This window comes from Paralichthys olivaceus, chromosome 4 (assembly GCF_024713975.1).
Source record: "Paralichthys olivaceus isolate ysfri-2021 chromosome 4, ASM2471397v2, whole genome shotgun sequence".
NCBI classification, from domain to species: domain Eukaryota; kingdom Metazoa; phylum Chordata; class Actinopteri; order Pleuronectiformes; family Paralichthyidae; genus Paralichthys; species Paralichthys olivaceus.
This window is the reverse complement of record NC_091096.1, coordinates 19,034,439-19,055,421: the sequence shown is the minus strand read 5'-3', so window position 1 is coordinate 19,055,421 and position 20,983 is coordinate 19,034,439. Positions and strand designations below refer to the sequence as shown.

Genomic DNA, 20,983 nt, shown 5'->3' with positions numbered 1-20,983 from the left:
TGTTTACCAGTGTGTTTCTGCTCTTGTCCTCTGTTCAGTGCGTCTCCTGTCTACCTGCTGCTGATCTTCTGTGGTCGGCTGTGGAGCGCTGAGACTGCTTTATCTGCAGATCTAATCATCATCATCATCAGCATCAACATCATCTGCCACTTCAAACACACGCCAGAGGAAGGAGGCTGCTTTTTGTCTCATCAGAACGGCAGCAGTCAGAAAGTACCTGTAGATGATGACTCCAGCAGAGCTGCTCGCCTGAAAGCAGCATGAGCTAATTGAGGAACTAACCAACTCATTGCTGATCAAGTTTTTTTTTTCTGTTTGGAGCTGATGGAAATGTTCCAGTGTGTCAGTTGACTGACAGGGACGCAGTGGTGTTCTAGCCTGGGAGGCAGCCAGCAGCTGAGGTGCAGACACCACGCAGGAGATGGCCCGTCCGGGATCAGGGTTGCTGGTGCCCGTCAACGGGCTGGGGTACCCACCTCAGAACCTGGCCAGAGTGGTGGTCTGGGAGTGGTTGAACGAACACGGGCGCTGGAGGCCCTACAGCGCGGCGGTTTGCCACCACATTGAGAACGTGCTGAAGGGGGACGCCCGGGGTTCTGTCGTGCTGGGGCAGGTGGATGCCCAGCTCTCTCCTTACATCATCGACCTGCAGTCCATGCACCAGTTTCGACAAGACACAGGTAAGAGTGGTTTCCTGTCTGTGTAGGCAGATGACACAGATACAGAGAAAGAACACACAATGCTGATGTACACAGCAATTCATCAGTACATTATGTGGAACATTACCCTGAATTTCTCATGTCTTAATATGAGAATAAATAAAACCTGTTTAGTTGTCATCACCACAGATGATCCCTCAGGGACTGATTAAAACAGAGCCAACCTTCACGTGGCCGCTTCACTTTTCTTATGTAACTTCCAGTGGGAACAAGTGAGTCTCCTGAATGTAGTGTTTGATTTGGGACTCACAGTACATGAGCCACAGGTTGAGCTGAGAGCAACGTCAAGACACAAACCACCCGGATGACTAAAGTGTGGCAATGATTTATTTGTTCACAAGTGTCTTTGTGCAGCTGCTGGAATGCCGTGACCTTGCCAAAGGTCACCGTGTTCGAGGAGGTGGGCCGTGCATCCATCAGGCAGATGAGTGCTGCAGCTCAGAGCCACGCTCCTTCACTCTTCTCGGCTCGTTGTGTTTCATCGTGTTGTCGCTCTGTTGTGAGAATGACAATCACAGTAGTGGCTGGTGATTTAGCTACTGTACACGATTACTGTCTTAAGAGAAAGTGCTTCTAGTTCCTGCAATTTATGTCATTTCACTCAACAAGATGGAAAGAATACACAGTATCTGGAAAAACCAGGCTATATATATTATACATTTAATAAATGATGGTTAATAAAAAGTTTATCTGAGTTCTGTTGTAGAGAACAGTAACATTACCATGATTAAGGAAGTGAATTATCACAGGCTAACCCTAAATGTTCTTGTGAGAACACCCCACCGCATAGTACTTGTTATTTCTGCTTTAAATCCACTGAGTGACGGCCGTTTGTTTGGTCGACTGTAATTCTTTCTGATGACTGCTACCACATGTTCTCGCTGCACTCCGCTGAGGCTCAACACACTGTGTGTGTGTGTGTGTGTGTGTGTGTGTGTGTGTGTGTGTGTGTGTGTGTGTGTGTGTGTGTGTGTGTGTGTGTGTGGATACAGCTTCCTCTGCTGCCCCCGGTGTTTGAAGCGGAGATATGGAGGAGGTTTTAAACATCTGTTACAACCAGCGTCTGATTCAGCCACATATCACTGAGTTGGAGCCAGTGTTACATCAAAAGCTATTGATTGTGACTGTGTTAGGAGCTGTAGGGACACATCACGTGTCGAGTGAAAAACATTTAGCAAAGTCTCTGAAGAGGTGAAGCATGAAGAGGGAAACACACACTTAATGTCGCCACATAACAAGGGAGAGGTGACTGGGATCTAAGGTGACCCTGCTGGGCATGGATCTGCATCATGTCTCCTTTCATTCATTTGTGGAAAGAAAATGTAATAAAAATGTAGTTGTATGTGTGCTCTCTTGTTCAGATCCATGTTTTTATGAAAGCTCGCCTGCAGATGATGGGTCTTGCAAACTAGGCTGCAAGTTACTGTGGTACGTGGCTCTGCTCAAAGTGGTGTGCTCATACTTTAAAAATAAATATGAAGATTAAAAAAAGCCAAAATAACATATCACTATCCTGCTCTGACATCAAATATGATGTAACGCTGATGCTGTAATGCAGCTGTTAGTGTAAACACCATCACCATACAAGTTTTTTTCTATAATTTGCTCCCAATCTAATGCTATATGGTTTATTTAGTTTTATTTATATGAGGGCAGCATGAAGCAAAGCAGGCGTGGTTGCTTTTGAAGGCTTATGAGGAAAATTAGGTTTCTGACTGTGGTTTTTAGTACGAGGAACCATCTGCTTGGATCTCTTCTTGCTGGTGTTTTCCCCTCTAATAGAACGTAACACAGAGCAGCACATGTGTCCGGGGCTGACTGGCTGCGAGATGAGCCACTGGACCATTTGTCAGCCATTACCATGGCGCTGGGGCAAGGCCTGACGTTTATCGCTCCTCATTGCGCCATTCGGCATGTTACCTTCCCTCTCGGCTGGGATAAACCTGTCACTGCAGGGCCTGACAGACAGCAGCCCAGACACCTGCTTCTCCCCCTCCCTTCCTCCCTTGTCTCTCCTCGTCCTCTGCACCCTCTGCTCCTGTCCCCCAAACATGCGCAGACTCGGCCACTGCCATCGATCCGAGCTCCCAGGAGGCACCAACTAGCTTCCAGGCTGTAGTTATATTGTTGCAACCAAAGCGTAGGTTTGTTTTAATGCAGGCTGCAATGCATCTGTTTCACATCAGAGGTTTTTTTTTTATATTTGTAGCTCGGCAGGTCACCCACAGCCATTGGCTCTGGATTGTCCCTGTGGGGAAACCCTGTTTTGTTGTGAAGCCAGTGATGTCGTCCTCTCTCTCTGTGTGTGTGTCTCTGTGTGTGTGTGTGTGTGTGTGTGAGAAAGTGAGAGTTTGCTGACGTGTCTGTGATGGAGCGCTTCACCAGCTGTGGCAGCGGTGGTTTTTGTGTCCTGACCCTTCAGGCTGTGTAGGGGTGCCCCGATCTCCTGTGGGTTTTGGGAGGAGCTCCTGTGGGTGGGAACAGGCAGAGTAACTCGGACTAATGAGATGGTGGCTACAGTTTATCTCCAACGCTCCCTCTAATCAGAGTGTCATGACGACAACACAAGAACCACAGGCGATGCGGCAGGGCCCCTCTCTGTGGAGAGAGGCCCAAACACATCTGTGTGTAGTTGGCATTGAAAAGCACAGTGCACAGAGTTCATCTTAATACAGCTGCTGCTGCTGCTGAAGAACACCGGTCTCTAGTGAAAATCCTGAACCCTGTGCTTTTGTACATATATAGTATAAGTGAAGGCTTAGAAGCTTATATATAGTGTGGATAAATATCTGGCTGAAACCAGGGAGAGGATTGGCTCGTAGCCAAGGAGAATCGATCTGATCTCTCCCCAGAGAGGCGTTTGAACCTCTAAACACTGCTGTGGACTGATCCCCTTTCACTACACCTACTCACACAGCACAACACGTGGGCTTATCTGTCATCTCCATCATATACCAACACTTGTGACGTGTCTGATGGATTCCACACTGCAGCGATTGCTGATGCCACCAGCCTTTAAAGCATTTTCATGCTGTGTATTATCTGTTATGATGGAGAGGTGGCACAAAACAGACAGACCAGTTTAATGAAAGATAACTAAACCACAGATGATTGCTAAATCATAGACGTTACATCAGCAACATTTAAAAATAGACGGGTGCTGTGGGTTATTGTTGTGTCATACTACTACAAGTGAAATGTACTCTAGCAATAATTTATTGAGCTCAGTAAAAAGGTCAATATAACATATTACATTACACATACAGTATGTTTAATCAACAGAATCTTCAGTCACAGTAAATACGTTGATGTAAACATTTCACTTTAAAGCTGAAATTAAATCAAGATCCATATTTCAAAGAAATCGGTGCATACGTGTGTTTGTACCATAGACTGTATATAAAGATGGGATGAAACTTCATGATTGACAGCTAAGACTTACTCACAATTGGTTGAATGCGTATATTGGCAGGACCTCACTAGCATGGCTCCATCCCCCGAACACTACTGTGCAAACTCTGGCTCCAAACGATGTCTTTGGTGCAAGATGGCATCATTTGTATCCAGGATATTTTGGCTTCAGCTCCTGATAGTGTGAGGAAGTGGAGATCTGTCGTCCATCTTTGTATACAGTCTATGATTTGCACTCGTATACTGTTTTGTTGTTTCAAAAATAAGAAATGGGTTTTATTGTAACAGCTCCTCCCACCACCTTCCCTTAACCGTTCCTACTATCACACACACAGTAAACCAGCATGGGGTCCTAAAATGTTTGCCATTGCTTTGTCCCATCATTGATTTCAGTGCTACCTCCATTTCTTTGGGAGTCTGTAAATTAATTGTTATTTTATTTATCACTGCTAAAACTGGAAATGGTTTTTACTCTGCACAGCTGAGTAGCTTCAATTTGTGAGGTAGAACAAACGTAAGCCGTTTTCAGAACTCTGGAAAATGCAGTGAAGACTGCAAAGTAAAGGATAAAGCATGAAATAAAGATTAAAAAGTATGTATGTACAAGAAATTTGAATAATGGATGATTGTCATTGCTTGTTGAAAAGGGAGATAAACCCTGTGAACATCGACACAAGACTACAGTATGCTCCGATCAGTGGCAAATATCAGTCAAGCACTGCCAAATGTCCCTGACAATGTGTGATTCTCATTCTTCACTGCCATTATAATTTATACTTCTTTACACAGGATACAAAAACAAAAGATTTCTGTTCAGCTTAAAAGAGGCAGCGTGTTGTGTGCGATTAAGGACTGCATGTGTGCCACATGTGTTTGAGGAGTTGTGAGGACCATTACAATGCTCCCTGTTGTGAGATGGCCCATGTGTGACTGCAGAGATAACCCCTATCAGCGGCTGTTGGCTGCTGCGTTGCCAGAGCGGGGCTTTGTTTGTTTTGGTTCCACAGGCGTGAGAACCTCCTCTCCTCTGGCCTGTTTCCCTCAGCTAACTGCCCCTTAGACTAATTACAGTGGAAAAAGAAAAAAACATAACACCAGGAACCGAAAAAGAAGATGGTTGATGTTCTCATGTCTGTTTTGTGTTAAAGCTGACAAGCGGCAGTCACTGTGGTTGTGGTTTGGATATGTGCCTGTACACTTGCTGTGTGTATGCTATGCTGGAGGTTGTTGAAGAGTGCAAGGCTTTAGAGTTTTTTTTTTTTCTTAGTGGAGTATAGCGTGTAGTAAGTGCGTGTGGGAACTGTTTTGGTGGTCTGTGGGAGGAACCTGTAAAAAGGATTTCTGCTAAGTACATGCTAAAGGTCATGTCCTGTATGCATCAGCTCTGACTGTGAAATCCCACTTGCGTCAGAAGAAAGCAGAATGAGTGAGAGAAATAGAAAGATGACACAACCAGGAACATTCCGGTGCTCTCGTGTGTGTGCTTTCATATTTGAATACGTCTCAATACATGCTGTGATGTAGGTGTTGGTTTTTTTAACAGCTCAGGCACTGACAGGACTGTTGTTTGTTGAAACATCATGTGAAAGGGCTGTACGCAGCCTCTGCAGATACTCAACAGGTATCTTCTTGACCACATCCTCAGTCTAAAGATAAACAGATATGACAAATTCTTTTTCCACCTTAAGTTTTTTGGTAATCAGTCAGTGAAGGTCTTTAGCACAGTCAAAATGGTGCTTTGCCAGGGCCATGCTGAGGTGTCATTGCACTCAGGGGTCCGCCATTGCCCCGACCAGCTGGCTGGATTCCACTCTGCAGGAAAGGGATCGTGGAGCTGTGGACAGGGGAGGAAGAGGGCGGGGGCTGATGGAGGTGAGGAGAGAAGAGGAACAGAAGGAGAGGTGGAGCGTTTTCCTGATGGAAAGTGACAGTCAGGCTGGAGGGAGGGAGGGATAATAACTCTGGAAAGACCCTCTGCTGTGCACACTCCCCCGCTCCTTCTCTCTCACACAGCCTCACGACAGTGCAGGCTTCCATTCAGGGCCTCAAGGTGTGACACGGTGTTAATATAATAAGGTATTTTTTTGTCAATTTTTTTGACTAAATATCTTGTTTATAGAATTTAACGCAGATTGGTGTTGCCATCTATTCAAGAGTCATTTCTATAGTGACTGTCGACACAAGAAACTATAAACTAGATTATTCCCATACTGTATATTAGCATGTTTGTTGCTAACATTAAAATAATCTCTGATGCCGTTGTTCTCTCTTCGAGTGACCTTGTTTTACAGCATCGTCGTGCCTCGGTCTGCTCTGTCCTAATCCTGATTACGTTGCAGCAGCGAAGAGCAGCCTGTGCAGCTTCTGGCAGCCTCTGGCGTTGGGAGCAGAAGCGACTCTCCACATCTCCTTTTAACTTCTAATCCAGCGAGTCACCACTTTTAATTTCCAAAGTGGATATCTCATGCCTTCATCTAGGAAGCAACTTGAAAAGCTCTGCTCTCTGTGCCGCTTTCTAACCAGGCCAGTCGCTCAAAACATCTGCCTTGGCTGAACTGCCTGCCACTACTGGAATGGGAATAAGGCTTCAACAGAGCACTGTTTGAATAAACTATCGCCAGTTTACATTTACTGACAGGTCCCCTATTGAAATCTGTGTCACTCTCCAGACTGCTTAGCCTCAGTATCCTCACACTCGTTTTTGTTTGCTTTTGCAAGGAGTTTTTCTGTCCCAAAATGTTTTCATCCGTGATGACGTCACTGTCACTCAATTCCATTGAGCTGTTACAAGCTATGATAAACTGTGATAAATACAATATGATGAATAAAGTGAGCTTTTATGAATCTATTGTGTTACAAAAAGCTGCAGAGCTTCATAGCTCGCTGGTTCTTCAGCATACAAACCAGATGTTAGTCAGCCGTCATGTTGCGAAAGGACAAAGTGTTTCTGTTGTAGCAAATGGGGCTTGCTTTGATCTGCAGGAGTGTGCGGTCTAACATTTACTGAAAAGATCTTGATAGAGACCAGAGCTGCACTGACGCAACTCGCGCTGCCTGCGGTTGCAGCGAGCCAGGCTCAGAGCTCCCCTTGATCAGTCTCAGTGAACTCATAGAAACGCAGTGCAGGACTCTCAGTTCTGGCCTCAGCAGTTTCACTTGTTTTAACAGACAAACGCACTCTTACCCCCCTTTAGTGCTGCAAAGGCATGACGGATTGCTAAAGCTGAAACTTGAAGCCACTGTAATGTTAAAAAATAAGATCGTCCTTAAGTCTAAACACATGAGCAGGAGTCATGTGCACAATGAGCCCTTTACTCAAAAACTCAGTTACTTACTACAATTCAGTTTAATATCCTTACATTTGACTTTTGGGCTTCTACAGAAAATACTCTGTCATCTGCAATACAACCTCAATAATTCCACAGGGTCAATTAAAATCAACATAAACACTAAATGAGACAGGCACGGTTATTGCGGGAGTACACTCATTTTGTTTTAATTGTCCTTTGTGTTTAGTAGGGATGAGTTAATGTTAGCAGCTATGAGGGCTACACTAACATGGTGATAAAGATTATAGCATCCGCATGCTTACTCTGTAATTGGGCACATGTTAGCATATTGACATTAGCATTAAGCCCAATGCCCTGCTGTGCCCATGTGCTCAAAGAGTCGTCAGCATAGCGATGGACTGCATGTTCAGTAAGGTCTGAAACAAAACACAACTAGAAGGGCGCCCAGCAGAGCATATAATATATAATGGTCCATGGTTCCTTCTTGGTTCTGTAGTTTTTGCATAATCCTGCTAACAAACCCACAAATAGACTACGTTAATGTAAACCTTGATGGATGTAATCAGCAATACCTAGAATACACCTAAACAAAAACCTAGAATGTCTGTGCCTCTGCCAAGGCCCAACATTCTCCTTATGAAACCATTATTATTTCCAGAGAGATGATGAAAGTAAAAAAAAAACCCTCTTTCTTGACTCATACAAGTTTCGTTCAGTGTTTTTTGTGTAATCCAGCAAACTCACAGACAGACAGAAAAATGCAGACAAAAACGTCCTTGGCAAAGGTAACTAGGTTCTCAAAGACAACCCATCATAGTGAGATTGTGCAAAGAGGAAAACAGCTGACAAATTTGTGGCTAATAAAATTATGTAAACCGGAATCTTGTGGACCCCCTGAGATTCTTGGGCTGCAGAAGTTGTGCCCACATGTTGTTCTGACTGATGAAAACAAGAGGATGAATTACTGCTCAGCCATCAGATGATCACATGCATGTCAAAAGTTCACATTCCCTCAATTTCCTATTTTTCACCCATGAAAAACCAATCACTTATTTTGATTATCTGTAGGTGAGTGCTCTGCAGAATATTAATGTGAGTCCCCTGCTGCTGGGTTCTCTGTGTGCGCTCGTCTAAATCGTTACTCCAGGTGACAGACCAAGTCGTGGGATTGGTCAACGGGAGGAAGATCCTGCAGTGGCCTACGAGATGAAAAATGTTTGCCAGGTGCTTCTGGCAGAGACCCCTCCATCATCCTGTGTTGTTACACACAGGAGCCGCTCACACACCATCGCTATTCAGTATTAATGAAAGCTTACAAACATTCTAAGGATTTATATCACTGGTGCTTCGAGGTGAATCTTTCTCAGACTTCAATGGCGATTGCTTCCACCCTGTTCTGCCCTTTGCATGGATGCATTCAGTCAGAAGGACATTTGTCAGTGTGAAAGGGAATAAAGTTACTACAACAATGTCTTTCAGGTTCAAATGATGAAGTTACGACTTCACACACAGGTCTGAGGCCGTGAGCAAAACAAGTGAATTTTTTTCTTCTTGAATCAGGGAACATGATAAACTGCACCAGATTTATAATCCTAGAAATGGGTAATAAGAAAAGGAGAATATAAAAAGACGTGTCAACATAAACTACACGGTGAAGGACAAGTGTCAAAAAATTCAGTTGAATCTAATAGATGTGGTGCTCTGTATCACCTTTCTTTTTATCTCCTTCAAATTGCGATGAAAAAAGAATGTTTTAAATAATTACTGTGATTATTTACGCACATTAAAAACCTTAGATGCTTCAAATGCACTTAGATCAAAGTTTCCAGCTGACAGCACCTGACTGAAAGCTTGTCAGCTAATGGGGCTAAGTAGCAGGCAAACAAAGACAGCAAGAAGAACTGTTTGAATCTCCGCAACAGTCTGTGTTTGTTGTCGGTTTTATTGTCATAGTTTAGCAGTTGTCATTTGAGAGACAGTGCAGGAGTCTGGACGCAGGTCAGATCAGCTGCAGACGACAAACGCCTGACTTTCACACAGTCCGTTTGTTTGCCTTGTGATCCTGTTTTTTTTTTATCCATTGCCAGTGTTAACTTTGTATTTATTATTGTTACTATGACAACAAAGGTCTGGTATGCCTGCTGATGGCACGCTCCAGTGGCTTGTCTCCAAGGGAAGGGATGATAATGGATAAAAATGGTCAACGTGAGCACTCCCTTAAAGTTAAGTCAAATCATCTCTTGATCTCCCCCAGGTGGCTGGCTGTAGTATCGCTCATAAACACTACCTCCTCCATGTTAGCAGATAGGACATAGACCAAACTAAAGTACACGTAAGATGATTTCTTTTCATATCTGTTGAATTCAGATTTAAGGTGAAACCAGACAAACATTCCTCTTTCAGCAGAATAATGTCAAAACAGCTTTTCAGTGTCGAACTCTGCTGATCCATTGTTCTGCACAGTGAAACTTCAACATCCAAGTGAAGCAACAATATATGAAACACATTTGTGAGTGTAGGGGGAATTTTGAAGGGATTTACACGCTTTCAAGTAACAAACACTGGCTTAAAATGTGGATATTTTGGTTTGTTATTTTGTGTGGTTAGCTTGAATAAATGCCAGTGATTGTATATTCTAAGAATCAAAGCATGAACTGGGACTTCTCAAACTACGATTACAGCATCATTTTCTCTGCTGTCCAGATGTATGATCAGTTTGATCCAAACAGTCATCCTTTTTGACAAAGTGCTGCTGAATGCATGGAGTCTGGCTGTGCCTCAGAGTTTTGGACCTTTGAATCAGGTTGTAACGAAACCGAAAAGCAGCAGATTCTGGGTAATGTGTATCACTTAAAGACTCATAATCCCATCCCAGCCCGTATGAGTGCAATACAAACTGAATTTTAAAGTTGACCCTCATCTGTTGTTGAGTTAAGCCTTTCCAGAAAATCCTAAATGATTTATTCATCACAGTTCTTTATGAATTATGTAAGCGTCTTGCAGCTATTAAAACCTGGAGAGCATAAAATCATCTGCTGTAAACATTGTGATGTGAAATCATTCAGTCGACAGCAGGGGTCAACGTACAATACACGATTTCCCAAGACAACATTAGCTGATTCCTGTTCCTCCTTCCTCAGCAAACTGAGGACTTCTGAAAAGTGGAATTGCCAAATAAGTTTATCTTCATCCCCGAGGTCGACGTACAACTGTATCACCTCTGTAATACACCTCTACGCTTTGATAAAGCCCATCTGACCCGTGTTCTGGCTTTAAGCTAGATAAAAAACTTTAAGGGGTCCAACTTCGCAAGGAGGACACGACCTTGATTTTTTACAAACGTCTGACATTTAGCCTGGACAAGCATGAGCTGGTTCCCTGAATATCCCCTGTTCCAATTAATAGACGTAAGGGTCATTGATGTTGCCTTTATGTGCAAAGAGAGATATGTCCATTTACATCGATGTAACCATCACTGCCCACATAAATGCGTCGTTACGTTGGCATGGTTGTAAAGAAGTACTTCCACTTGAGGGCAGCGCAGAGTCAAGAGTTTCTCACAATATAAACATGGCGACAGTGAAGGGGGTGATAATGTACTTTTTAAGAAAGAGGCAAAAGCGCCTGCTTGTTCCTTTGATCGGATGAAGCTAACATCATATAGACATTTTCTCGTTTTATTACCCAACTCAACCAAATTTCCTTCTCATGTCCTATGATCGTCTCTCTTCAAATATTTGCTACACTGCCATCAACAATTTCTGGTGATACTGCTCAGTTTCATTTGTTTTGTATTTATCCGTAAGCTTTCAGAAGACTTTCACAAACGAAATTCTCGCAGAGTACGGCCAGAAGGCTCCGTCCATTTCTGTAGAAGTACAGTATCTTAGCATTGAGCATAAAGTAGCCTTTAAGAAAAGTGTACATCATGCAAACATGGCCACAAAAATAATCAAGCTATTATTACTACAAAAATCTAAGTTTCTGTATTAATTCTGAGGAATGAAGGAAGAGGAGTTGTGATTACACTTGTGATTCAGCAGGGAAAAGGTCTGGGCTCAATGATAAAAAAAAACTCTGGGAAAGTAGTCCATATTAAAGGTGAAGTTTAGTTTGGTAAGTCCATGACAACGTGTGGTGGATGAAACATTCATCTGCCCGTAGGGTGGCCTGACGCCCTGTGACCTCTCTCACACATGTCCATTTTAGTGCTGATCAGAGGTGACCAGTGTAGTCTGGCACAGTGACAGTCGGCTGTAATGCAACCAGACGTTTCCTCTGATAAGACCTGACTGCATCAGACAGCCATGAAGTGGGTTATAAAAGCCTGTCTCAGCAAACTCATTTATTGCATGCTGTTCATCTCAATGAGTCAGACTCCCTTTATTTGTCAGATGTAATATTCTGAGCACTTTTTCCCCTCTCGACAACGGCCTTGAACGGCACAATAAGAGATGTAGTGGTCATCGCGTAAAACCTCCTCTTCCTTGACTGTGACCTTATGCTGCCTTCGTTTGGTAACTTCAGATTAATTGCAGTTCCCATGCAGCGTGCATTGATGTGATTAATTCTTGATGCATTCATGTCGCGGTTAGCGTTGCATGTACATAGTGGCAAAGGTCACCTGACTGAGAACCATGTGAGCTATTCCTAAAAGTCCACTTTGACGTGGTACGGCCATCAATCAGGTTTGTGCTGAGCATGTGAAATGGTTCCACTGATCTACAGTCTGTCGTAGCGGTGTGACGGCTGACATGACATATTGTGTTGTCACAGATAAATACTGCACCATGTTGAATCGTGTGTGTATGTGCGCGCATGTTTGTGTGTGCTGATTCTCCTGCTGAGTGGAGGGAGGAGCAATGCAGTTTGTTGTGATGCAAGGTCAGCTGTTCGGCTAAGTTATGTTTGGAACCGTTCACAAACATTGATATATTAGTATTGATAAACATATATATATATATGCAATATTAACATAGATGGTCAAAAAGATCTGTGTTTTAATTCCAGCTTACTCAGAATCATTGGACATTGGAACAAAGATAATATCATCATGATATGATAACAGAAGAAATCAAACCAAATAAAATAAATTTGATTAAAAGTGACAAAACAAAATATACAAAGACTGTGAAATGTTTAACTTCTGTTTGATTCATGCAGGATTTAAGAGACTCTGGACCATATATGGCCTTTGCGACTTTGTCAGTGGCAGCACAGCAGTGAATAAGAAGAGCTTTCCAGGAAAATGAAATTACAATATTATCTGGGTGAAGTTAATATACTTTAAAGACGTGGTATTATATTTCCGATGCTGGTATCAGAACACTTCAAGTGTTTTCCAAGAGAAATGGATAAACACATTTTTTTTGCTGAAGTAAAAAGACAAGACTCTGTGCCAAGTTTGCAGGGACGTGGTGACAGTGATGAAAAAGGTGATTGCAGCTAAATTGGAGGAGCTGCATTGATGAGCAGCTTTCATAAGACCACATTCTGACCACGTTGTTCTACATACAAATCGTCACATCATGGCTTCATACGACTTGTATGAACAGAATTCTGTTTACTGTAAAGAATAGCGAGGTTCACACAACCACCCAACTTTACCCATTCGCTTTCTATACTATATGTGATGATGCTAATACAGTTTGAAAATACAGCATGTCATTTTTAATATTAGCCCTTTAGCTGCATAGTTCAGATATCACATTGCAGATTATTATTTTTATTTAGTATTTTAATATGTTGTGTATTCCTTAGCATTACTGTGCTGAAATTGGGATGATGCCAAAATAAAAGAACTGCGTAGCTCGCGGGGATAAGAATTCATCCGTTGGCAGCTGTCAGAGGTGGGAAGAAATGTTGTGATAAAATAATAAGCCTCTGAAGTACACGGAGGGATAAGCAGTGTCACACCTCAGAAAGAAAGAAACATTGAAATGTTGCTGAGAGCTCCATCCACCATATAAGCCGTCTCTGTTTCTAGTTTTGTCGACCTTTGAGCCAAATCTGCTGTCTTCACTGGAGAAGTTAATATAACAGTTTTTTTTTTATCTTCCATGTGTGAAAGTGTCTCCTGTCTTCTAATGAGAAACCTCTTTTACTGTGACCCTGACACTGGTCCTTGGCAGGGCTGACCTGCTTCACGTGAAGCCAGGGCAGCACATTTGTGTGTGTTTCAGTGTGTGTGTATTACCTCCTACACTTTTTGCCCTAATGTCGGCGCTGCATGTCGCTGACACGCTAACGAGCATCCTGCTGGACGCGGTGAGGCTGAAGTGGTGTGAAGTGGAAGCAATTGTGCGCTGAAACACTGTACGCACACATTCACCTCTTCAAGTGCGTTGACACGTACACGGGCGTACACGCTCTACACTCGCGTGTGCTAGAAGTGATGGTGATGGTACTCACACAAAGTGAGTCAGAGAGCTTCCTTGGCAGAGACAGTCACGACAGTCACGGAGTCAGAAGGTTGTTTCAGGGTCTTTAGCTTCACTGCAGTACAGGCGCTGGCAGTTTCATAGAATCTTTTTTATCCACTCTGTCTTTTTTCTTTACCACAGTATAAGTGCAAACTCTGCACAAGTGCACGGTAACTGGCCGGCTCCCCGTGCTGGGGTGTGGGAGAGTTTGGAGAGTTGAAGGGGCTGAGGATGAGGGTGGCTGCAGTGGGAGTTCAGCCACTTTTCCTTACCACTTTGTCTTGCTGGCAACAAAACTGTATTAGCGGGACCGTTTTTACTGCAGTGTACACTTTGTGTGCTCGGGCAGGAGTGAGACATCCTCTTTTTTTTATCGTTGTTTGGCATTAAACCTCACTCATCACCTTCAGAATCTCCTCTCTCCCTCCTTACATGCTCACATAGCGTTTCCTGTTCTTCTCTTCCTCCTCCTCCTCTCTGGCCCTTCTCCATCCCCTCAGTCTACCCCCTCCATCTTCATTCTCTTCTCTCTCCTCCCACCTTTCCTCAGTCCCTGCCATTCTCCCTCCCTTCCTCTTCCTCTTTGTCTTCCCCTCCTTTTTTTCCTTTTTACGCATCTGCCTTCTGTCATCCTTTTCAATCCCCCTCTTTCTTTTCTTTCTTCCTTCCTTTTCTGCCTTCTCCTTCCTTTCCCCTCTCCTCCATCAGTTTCCCCCCTGCCTCTCAACCAGTGGCAGCTCCTCCGCTTTTGTTCATCCATCACATTTACCTACAAAGAGACAAGGACGCTTAAGGGAATCCAAGTCACTATTCTCTATACTGTAGCCTTATTATAAAGAAGTGCATTGTGGGAAAATGAAAGTGTCTTCTAGGTATAGAAAATGAGCTTTAGCGTGTGATTAAGCATGAGAGCTGCGATATTGCAACATATAATGCTGTTAAACCAGCTTAATGCCAGACTGTCATCCTCATTATTATGGTCTGTGATCTCTGGGTATTGGTTAATGAGCAGATAATGCTCTTACAGATCTCTCCCACTTTGATGTACAGGTATGACAAAACCTTTTGAGCAGTAGAGTTCTTACATCTAAAGCCTCGGAGCTACGCAGGTTTAAATGAAAACTTCATATCCCGTGATATTCCTACTTTCTCAGATTCCAGCCAGATGTTTTCTTTCAGCTTGTGATGAATTTTTAACTGCTCTGCAGCATTATTCTGTTTCTTCATCAACTCTAATAGCCAGCTTGGGTTTATTGTTTGTGAAGGCCTTTTTTGAAAGATGAAAGTCCTGATTTTCAAATTTTTTTCAAGCTGTGCTCTGGGGTTTATGTGAAAACATCAAACACACTTCAATTATTTTATTCCCCCCATACAGTAGACTTTATTAGCATATTCATCATTTGCTCACTATTCACTTGTAGGATGTTATGAAGGCTGTATGATGTTATTTCATGCTCTGTGCCTGCACCGATGTTGTGCTGCTTACAGCTCTGTACACATTTAGTGTGAACAAAAGTTGATTAACAGTAAAATGTAGAAACAAAATCCACAGACTGAAAAAAGGAACTTGTAGGCCTAATCATGCTTTGTGTGTGTGTGTGTGTGTGTGTGTGTGTGTGTGTGTGTGTGTGTGTGTGTGTGTGTGTGTGTGTGTGTGTGTGTGTGTGTGTGTGTGTGTGTGAGATCTTATTTCTACTTCTAGAATGAGATCAATGTTGTGGTGTACTTTACTTTGTGTTTCACATGAGTGAAAAGCTGTGGCTGCATCTCTGCGGCTTGAGCTCAAGAAGAAATTAACACTCCTGTGTCGGCCAGCGTTGCCAGATGGGAAATGTTGATGTGTCGTACCGGAAGCTTAAGATGATCGTATTTTGAGAAAAAGTATCTCACGCAGTAGGGATGGGAAAGATGTTTCAAAGCTGTGTCGGAGTGTAGTTCAAAACGGTCATGTGGTGTGACCATGGCTAAGTGATGCTTGGCTGCGCGTGCTGTCAATGTGCTTGCAAGTCAGGTCACATCCTTCATCACAAGCATGATTGGCTGGAAAGAGATGTGTTAATATGGACGTGATCCATATTTCATTATTCAGATACAACTGATAATAGTAAGTGTCACAAATCATGGAACTTTTGGCATTATTGATCGTACAGATTGTACAAACTTGTGAGTGTAGAAAGAAGTTTAATAGAGATGGTGCGTGTTGTTACATTCTGAGTATGTATTGCAGGTATCTGGGACACGTTCCCTATTTTACCCAAGTGTCTGTGAGAAATGCACACCACAAAATACGGCTGTGAGACATGACCAACCTCATATAAGCAATATATCTTATTTCATTTCCAGATAATGATACATTTCACAATATAGAATTTTTTTGTGAAAAAAAAACACACTTATGTAGTTTTACTTTGTGAATTTGGGTCATGTCTTTACATTTCATCTACAGTGACAATGGTCCAAATCTAATTGTCTTTTGTATAACACCCATTAGCTAAATCTGACTCTCCGTACTTGATGAAACATTTATGGACTGCTTCTTAAACCAGGTACTTGATTGGCTGAAAGTTAATCAGCAGCCATTTGGATTACTGAATAACTGCTATGCACTGATGCAGTGAGGATTTTTCAGTGTTTCACCGTTTTACCCATTTTTAGAATAGGTCTGGTTCACGAAGTAAATTTTCAATTCTCCATTGTTACAGAAAATCATTATAAAAAGTTTATAGCCTAGAACCAGGGCAAGCGGCAAAAAGATGATTCATGACCATCAAACATTAATTTTGGAGAAAAAAGATTATTGGAAAAAATAAAAAAAGTCGAAGGTACAAGAATGTATACAATTATTTTAAGAGTGGAGCAACTCCGCCTCCCATAAACCATTGTGAATGATCCTTTTCCAATGACTTCCAGTGCTTCTTCTTGACTTTAACCTTGTTGCATTCATTTTCACCCCCTTGGACTCTTCTCTTAAAAACTGTGGTCTGTGTGTAAACATAATGTAACACTGAACTATCTGACCAGCATGATTATTACAGTTGTCTTAAACATTTCCATGGTAACAGTGAGCCCCACCAAGGAGAGATGCTGCTATTACACCTGAGATTGTGGGCGGTGTAGTAGTCCTCCTTGACATCGCAAACAAAATGTTTTTCTTAAACGCAGTTGATATCATACAGACTTGTGGCTTCTACAGGACCTAGTTTCACAATCTCGTAGCTCGTGCTTAGTCTAGCTTGGATGGTTATAACACCATGGCTGATAATGAAAATCTCTATTCAGAAAACGAATGGAGTTTTTACTTCAGGAACCACATTGGTGAGCTCTATAATCACAGTATTATGGTTCAACTCTGCAGATGGACATTACATAACATACTCCTCTCTCTCTTCCCATATTTTCTGTCTTCCGCTTCACTGTTGACTATAGAAATAAAACACCTGAACGACTGAATCTTCACAGACACGATTATCTGGGGAAAAAAATCATAATATATGTGATAGAATATTACTTTTTAATGGAGCTCTGGTTTAAAGGATTTTTCTCCACTCTTCAAACACCAATATCAGTGTATGAGTAGGCCGGCCTGTTTTCCAGCATAGATTGGTTATCTTTAAATACCTCAGTATGATGCTGGACCTGTAGCTGGCCTCTCTCCCTCTGTAGTTAAAAGGAAAAATGCAGCACTATGTTTTAATAGGCTCACCGGAGCCCTGGGGAAATTGGAAAGGCTTGTCAATTATAAGGATATATTATAGCGCTTGATCCGGCCGCCTCTCATCTACCAATCCTCCCACTGCAGCGGCAAAAGGAAGATCATTAACTACGAGGTGATGAGGGCCCTGATTCAGTGACACAGATTTCTGCTCTCTGTCCAAGAGTCAAGCGATGGTGTGAGGGGAGGACAGGGTCCAGTGAGTGACAGAATGGAAAATGTGAAGAACAGCTCAGCGCGACGGCCTTGGTGAGGAGCCAGGAGAGACGTTGGAGAGAGAGGGGGAAAGCTGGCGTCAGCAGCAGATGAGATGAGTCGACTCTGTTGGCGCTGTGCGCTCAGGGAAAGGAGTAGTAGGAACGTTCACATATGGGCAACCCTCCCCCTCTAGTCCTTCTCCTCTCAGCCTGCAGGGATGGCTTCCATGACAACAAACCCAGTCCTTAGTGTTTCTGTGACAACAAACCTTGAGCCCCTTGCATTTTCCAGCAGCTGTTCAGATATTACCTGTTGGTAACACAACTGGTGTTTGTCCCCGACAGTTTCCATTATTGGTTTTCATCACACTTTCCTGGCTGACCACGGAGGTGTTGGTGTGGAAGGAACACACACACATCAATAACCTCATGACAGATTAAGATAGAATCGACTGCTCACTGTGCAGAGTGATGCACTTTTACTCAGAGTGAGAGTGGATTTTGTGTCTCAGTGTCAAAGCCACCATTTCATTCCTTCTTTTTCTCATCAGTTTTTTATCATTCGTATGAGAGTAGATGGTAACAATCTTTTTAGTGCATAATATTAAAAAATGTAAATGTGAAAAACTGTATTTGTTTTTATTAAGGGTGGCTGGAGTTCTGCTCTGAACTTTAAATATATCTTTCTATTTAAATCTATCTCACTGTAGCTTTGAAGATACAAAATGTGCATTCATTGCTTTTGTTAACAGTTTAGATAAAAACATCAACTAAATTGAACGAGGAAGCATCAGTGTCCCATCTGCTATCTGTCCCTGCTGCAGGCCTCTGAGGGCAGTCAAGGATGGTGCAATTTAATGTTGCATGTCCTTCAAATTAAAAAAAGGGATTCAGGCCTCCTCCACTTCAAGGAAAACCAAAATCTTAAAGATGGACACTCCATGTGTCCCTGAACGCACCTTGCCCCCACATGACAGTGGGGTTAGTGTCCCACTGCGAGGCCTGATGTGGCAATACATCACATGCTACAGCTAACCCTAGGGGAACCACACTGGTGTCGGGCAAGGGCAGCTGGAGGACAGTGTGGGAGGGAGGACGAGGGATGAGAGCGGAGGGCGGGATAGATGGCTCACAAAGGCACACGGGTTCTGACAGGAAGTGGCCACTCTCACTTACAGTTTCCTGTAAGGAAAAGCTTAAAGGGTCACGAGGAGAACATCAACAACTCAGGACAGACTTTAGGTGTGTGTGTGTGTGTGTGTGTGTGTGTGTGTGTGTGTGTGTGTGTGTGTGTGTGTGTGTGTGTGTGTGTGTGTGTGTGTGTGTGTGTGTGTGTGTGTGTGTGTGTGTGTTTACACGCTGTAAAAAGTGTGTTCATTTGTTTCTTTATCTTATTTATAGCCATCAATAAATAAAGTCATCTGGAGACAAACAAGTACAAAGGCCAGTGTCTGTGTCCCTCACTGTAATAAACACAACCAATCATTTCCTTTGGACGGAATGAAATGATTGGCTGGCGTACCTATCTGTCACAAACCAACCTGCCTGGGTGCACCCACCCTGCACATGGCCGGAAGCTTCAGCCAGAGTAGAATTGGAGGCATTATATTTTGAATAAAACTTCCTGCAATTGGCTACAGGACTCAAGGCTGTTGTTGTGGCCTCTGGTTGGAAACCCAGACAACCCCTGCAGTAACTCTGATTTGTTAGAGCTTGGTGCTTATTTTTATAATTTATATATATTTTCTCATCATTTCTATTCTAACAATAATATTGTACATGTAAAGCTCACAGCTGAGATGTGTGACGGCTAAAAAGAAGTCAAATGGAGAAAACAAAAACATTTAAATGTTGACTAAAGCTCAGTCATGTTACAACACGTTGTATAGTGAAACACAAACTGCAGTTTGTGCCTTAACATAAAGTCAGGTGCAGCAGGTTTTTGTTTTTCTTGCAACTTTTGTTTAGCAAGTAACTTGAGACACAAAATACAAATGTTTTTTTTTTTTTGTGGACTGATTAATAAACTGAATGCATCAGTGACCTCACCATGTTGCAGATTTCACTAAGACAGGCTCAACCCAAATATCCTTTGCCACAATGTCCTCTTCCAAAATAGAAATGCTTTGTCCAGAGTTGTTTATCATATGAAACCCAATATGCGAGAGGTTCAGTTAATTTGCCTGTCAATCTTTTTCTGCATCCAGATGGGTAGACGATCTAGTTCGGGAGGAGCTGTTACTATTGATCGTGGACAGAAACATGCATGAAAGTGTCAAACCTAACACATCCCTCAGGAGACACAGCAATAAAAGGTTAAGACATCACACCATCAAAGAGCCTACCACAATAAAAGTAGAGAAAATCGATGACTTCCAGGAAATCAATGACAGTTTTATTTTGAGGTCTTTTAGGGAAATCATTATTTTCATTATTATCTTATATCAAATCAGATCATAAATGTTTGAGCAGGTATGGATGCAACTGGCAAAGAAAGTTGTGCATGGCTGACTGCCGGAAGAGACACGGGCATCTGGCTCACTGAGCAGGCATCAGTGTGTGTGTGTGTGTGTGTGTGCGTGCTTCTCAGCAGCTCTAAATGAAATTAGCCATCAAGCTGAGTCCTTTAGCAGCCGTCTGCAGCAGTGACTCAAGGTCAGACTTGCTGATTCTGCTGATGCATTTTATTCTCTGGAGCCAACACCAGGCAGCTGGGTGAGGGGTTACTGCTGCCGACCAACCCTTCTACTCATTCCCGCATCCATTCATTCCTTGCGCGCTCTCACGTCCCTCCATTATCACCGTGGTCCTCCCTGGCAGGAGAGTGTGCATTTACCCGTTAAATTAGGTGGGGGTGGGGTGGGAGGGGTTGTGATGGTGGGGCTGAGTGCCTGTATACCCTTGTTGACGTGCAGCAGGGAGATGGATTGGCTAAGGTGTCCTGATTTCCCACGTGACTACAGTAATTGTGGTATAATGGAGGTGGGAGCTGAGTGGCCATCAGCAGAGGGACAGAGGTCCAGAGCTGCCGTCTCCACGTCTGACTCCTTCCTGTCACCAAACAGAGCAGAGTGCTGTGTGATACAGCAGGGGATTGTGGGTATGATATCTGAGTTCCTTGCAGTTTAAGACACACGGAGAGACTCTGGGGTTGAGGAGATGTTTCAAGCCGGTGCACCGCAGCTCGTTGCGATTTATGTTTGTAGTAATCGTGAGCCACTGTTTTAATGCT

At 43.0% G+C, this 20,983-nt stretch overlaps 1 protein-coding gene and 1 long non-coding RNA gene across 3 annotated transcripts in view; one reads left to right on the top strand and one right to left on the bottom strand.

Moving 5' to 3' along the window:
* dtx1 (deltex 1, E3 ubiquitin ligase) overlaps window positions 1–20,983 on the top strand; it is a 42,161-nt gene that overhangs the window by 847 nt on the left and 20,331 nt on the right. For both annotated transcript variants that reach the window (XM_020093996.2, XM_020093994.2), the window contains exon 2: window positions 39–680. In XM_020093996.2, coding sequence (XP_019949555.2) covers window positions 422–680 — 259 coding nt within the window. In that variant the 5' untranslated portion in view covers window positions 39–421. The remainder of the gene's footprint in view (window positions 1–38; window positions 681–20,983) is intronic.
* Window positions 1,029–4,375, bottom strand: LOC138407501 (uncharacterized). Its single transcript, XR_011240935.1, has 2 exons — window positions 4,166–4,375; window positions 1,029–1,213 (listed from the first exon to the last, which is right to left on the bottom strand). It is a non-coding gene; the product is annotated as an uncharacterized lncRNA (long non-coding RNA).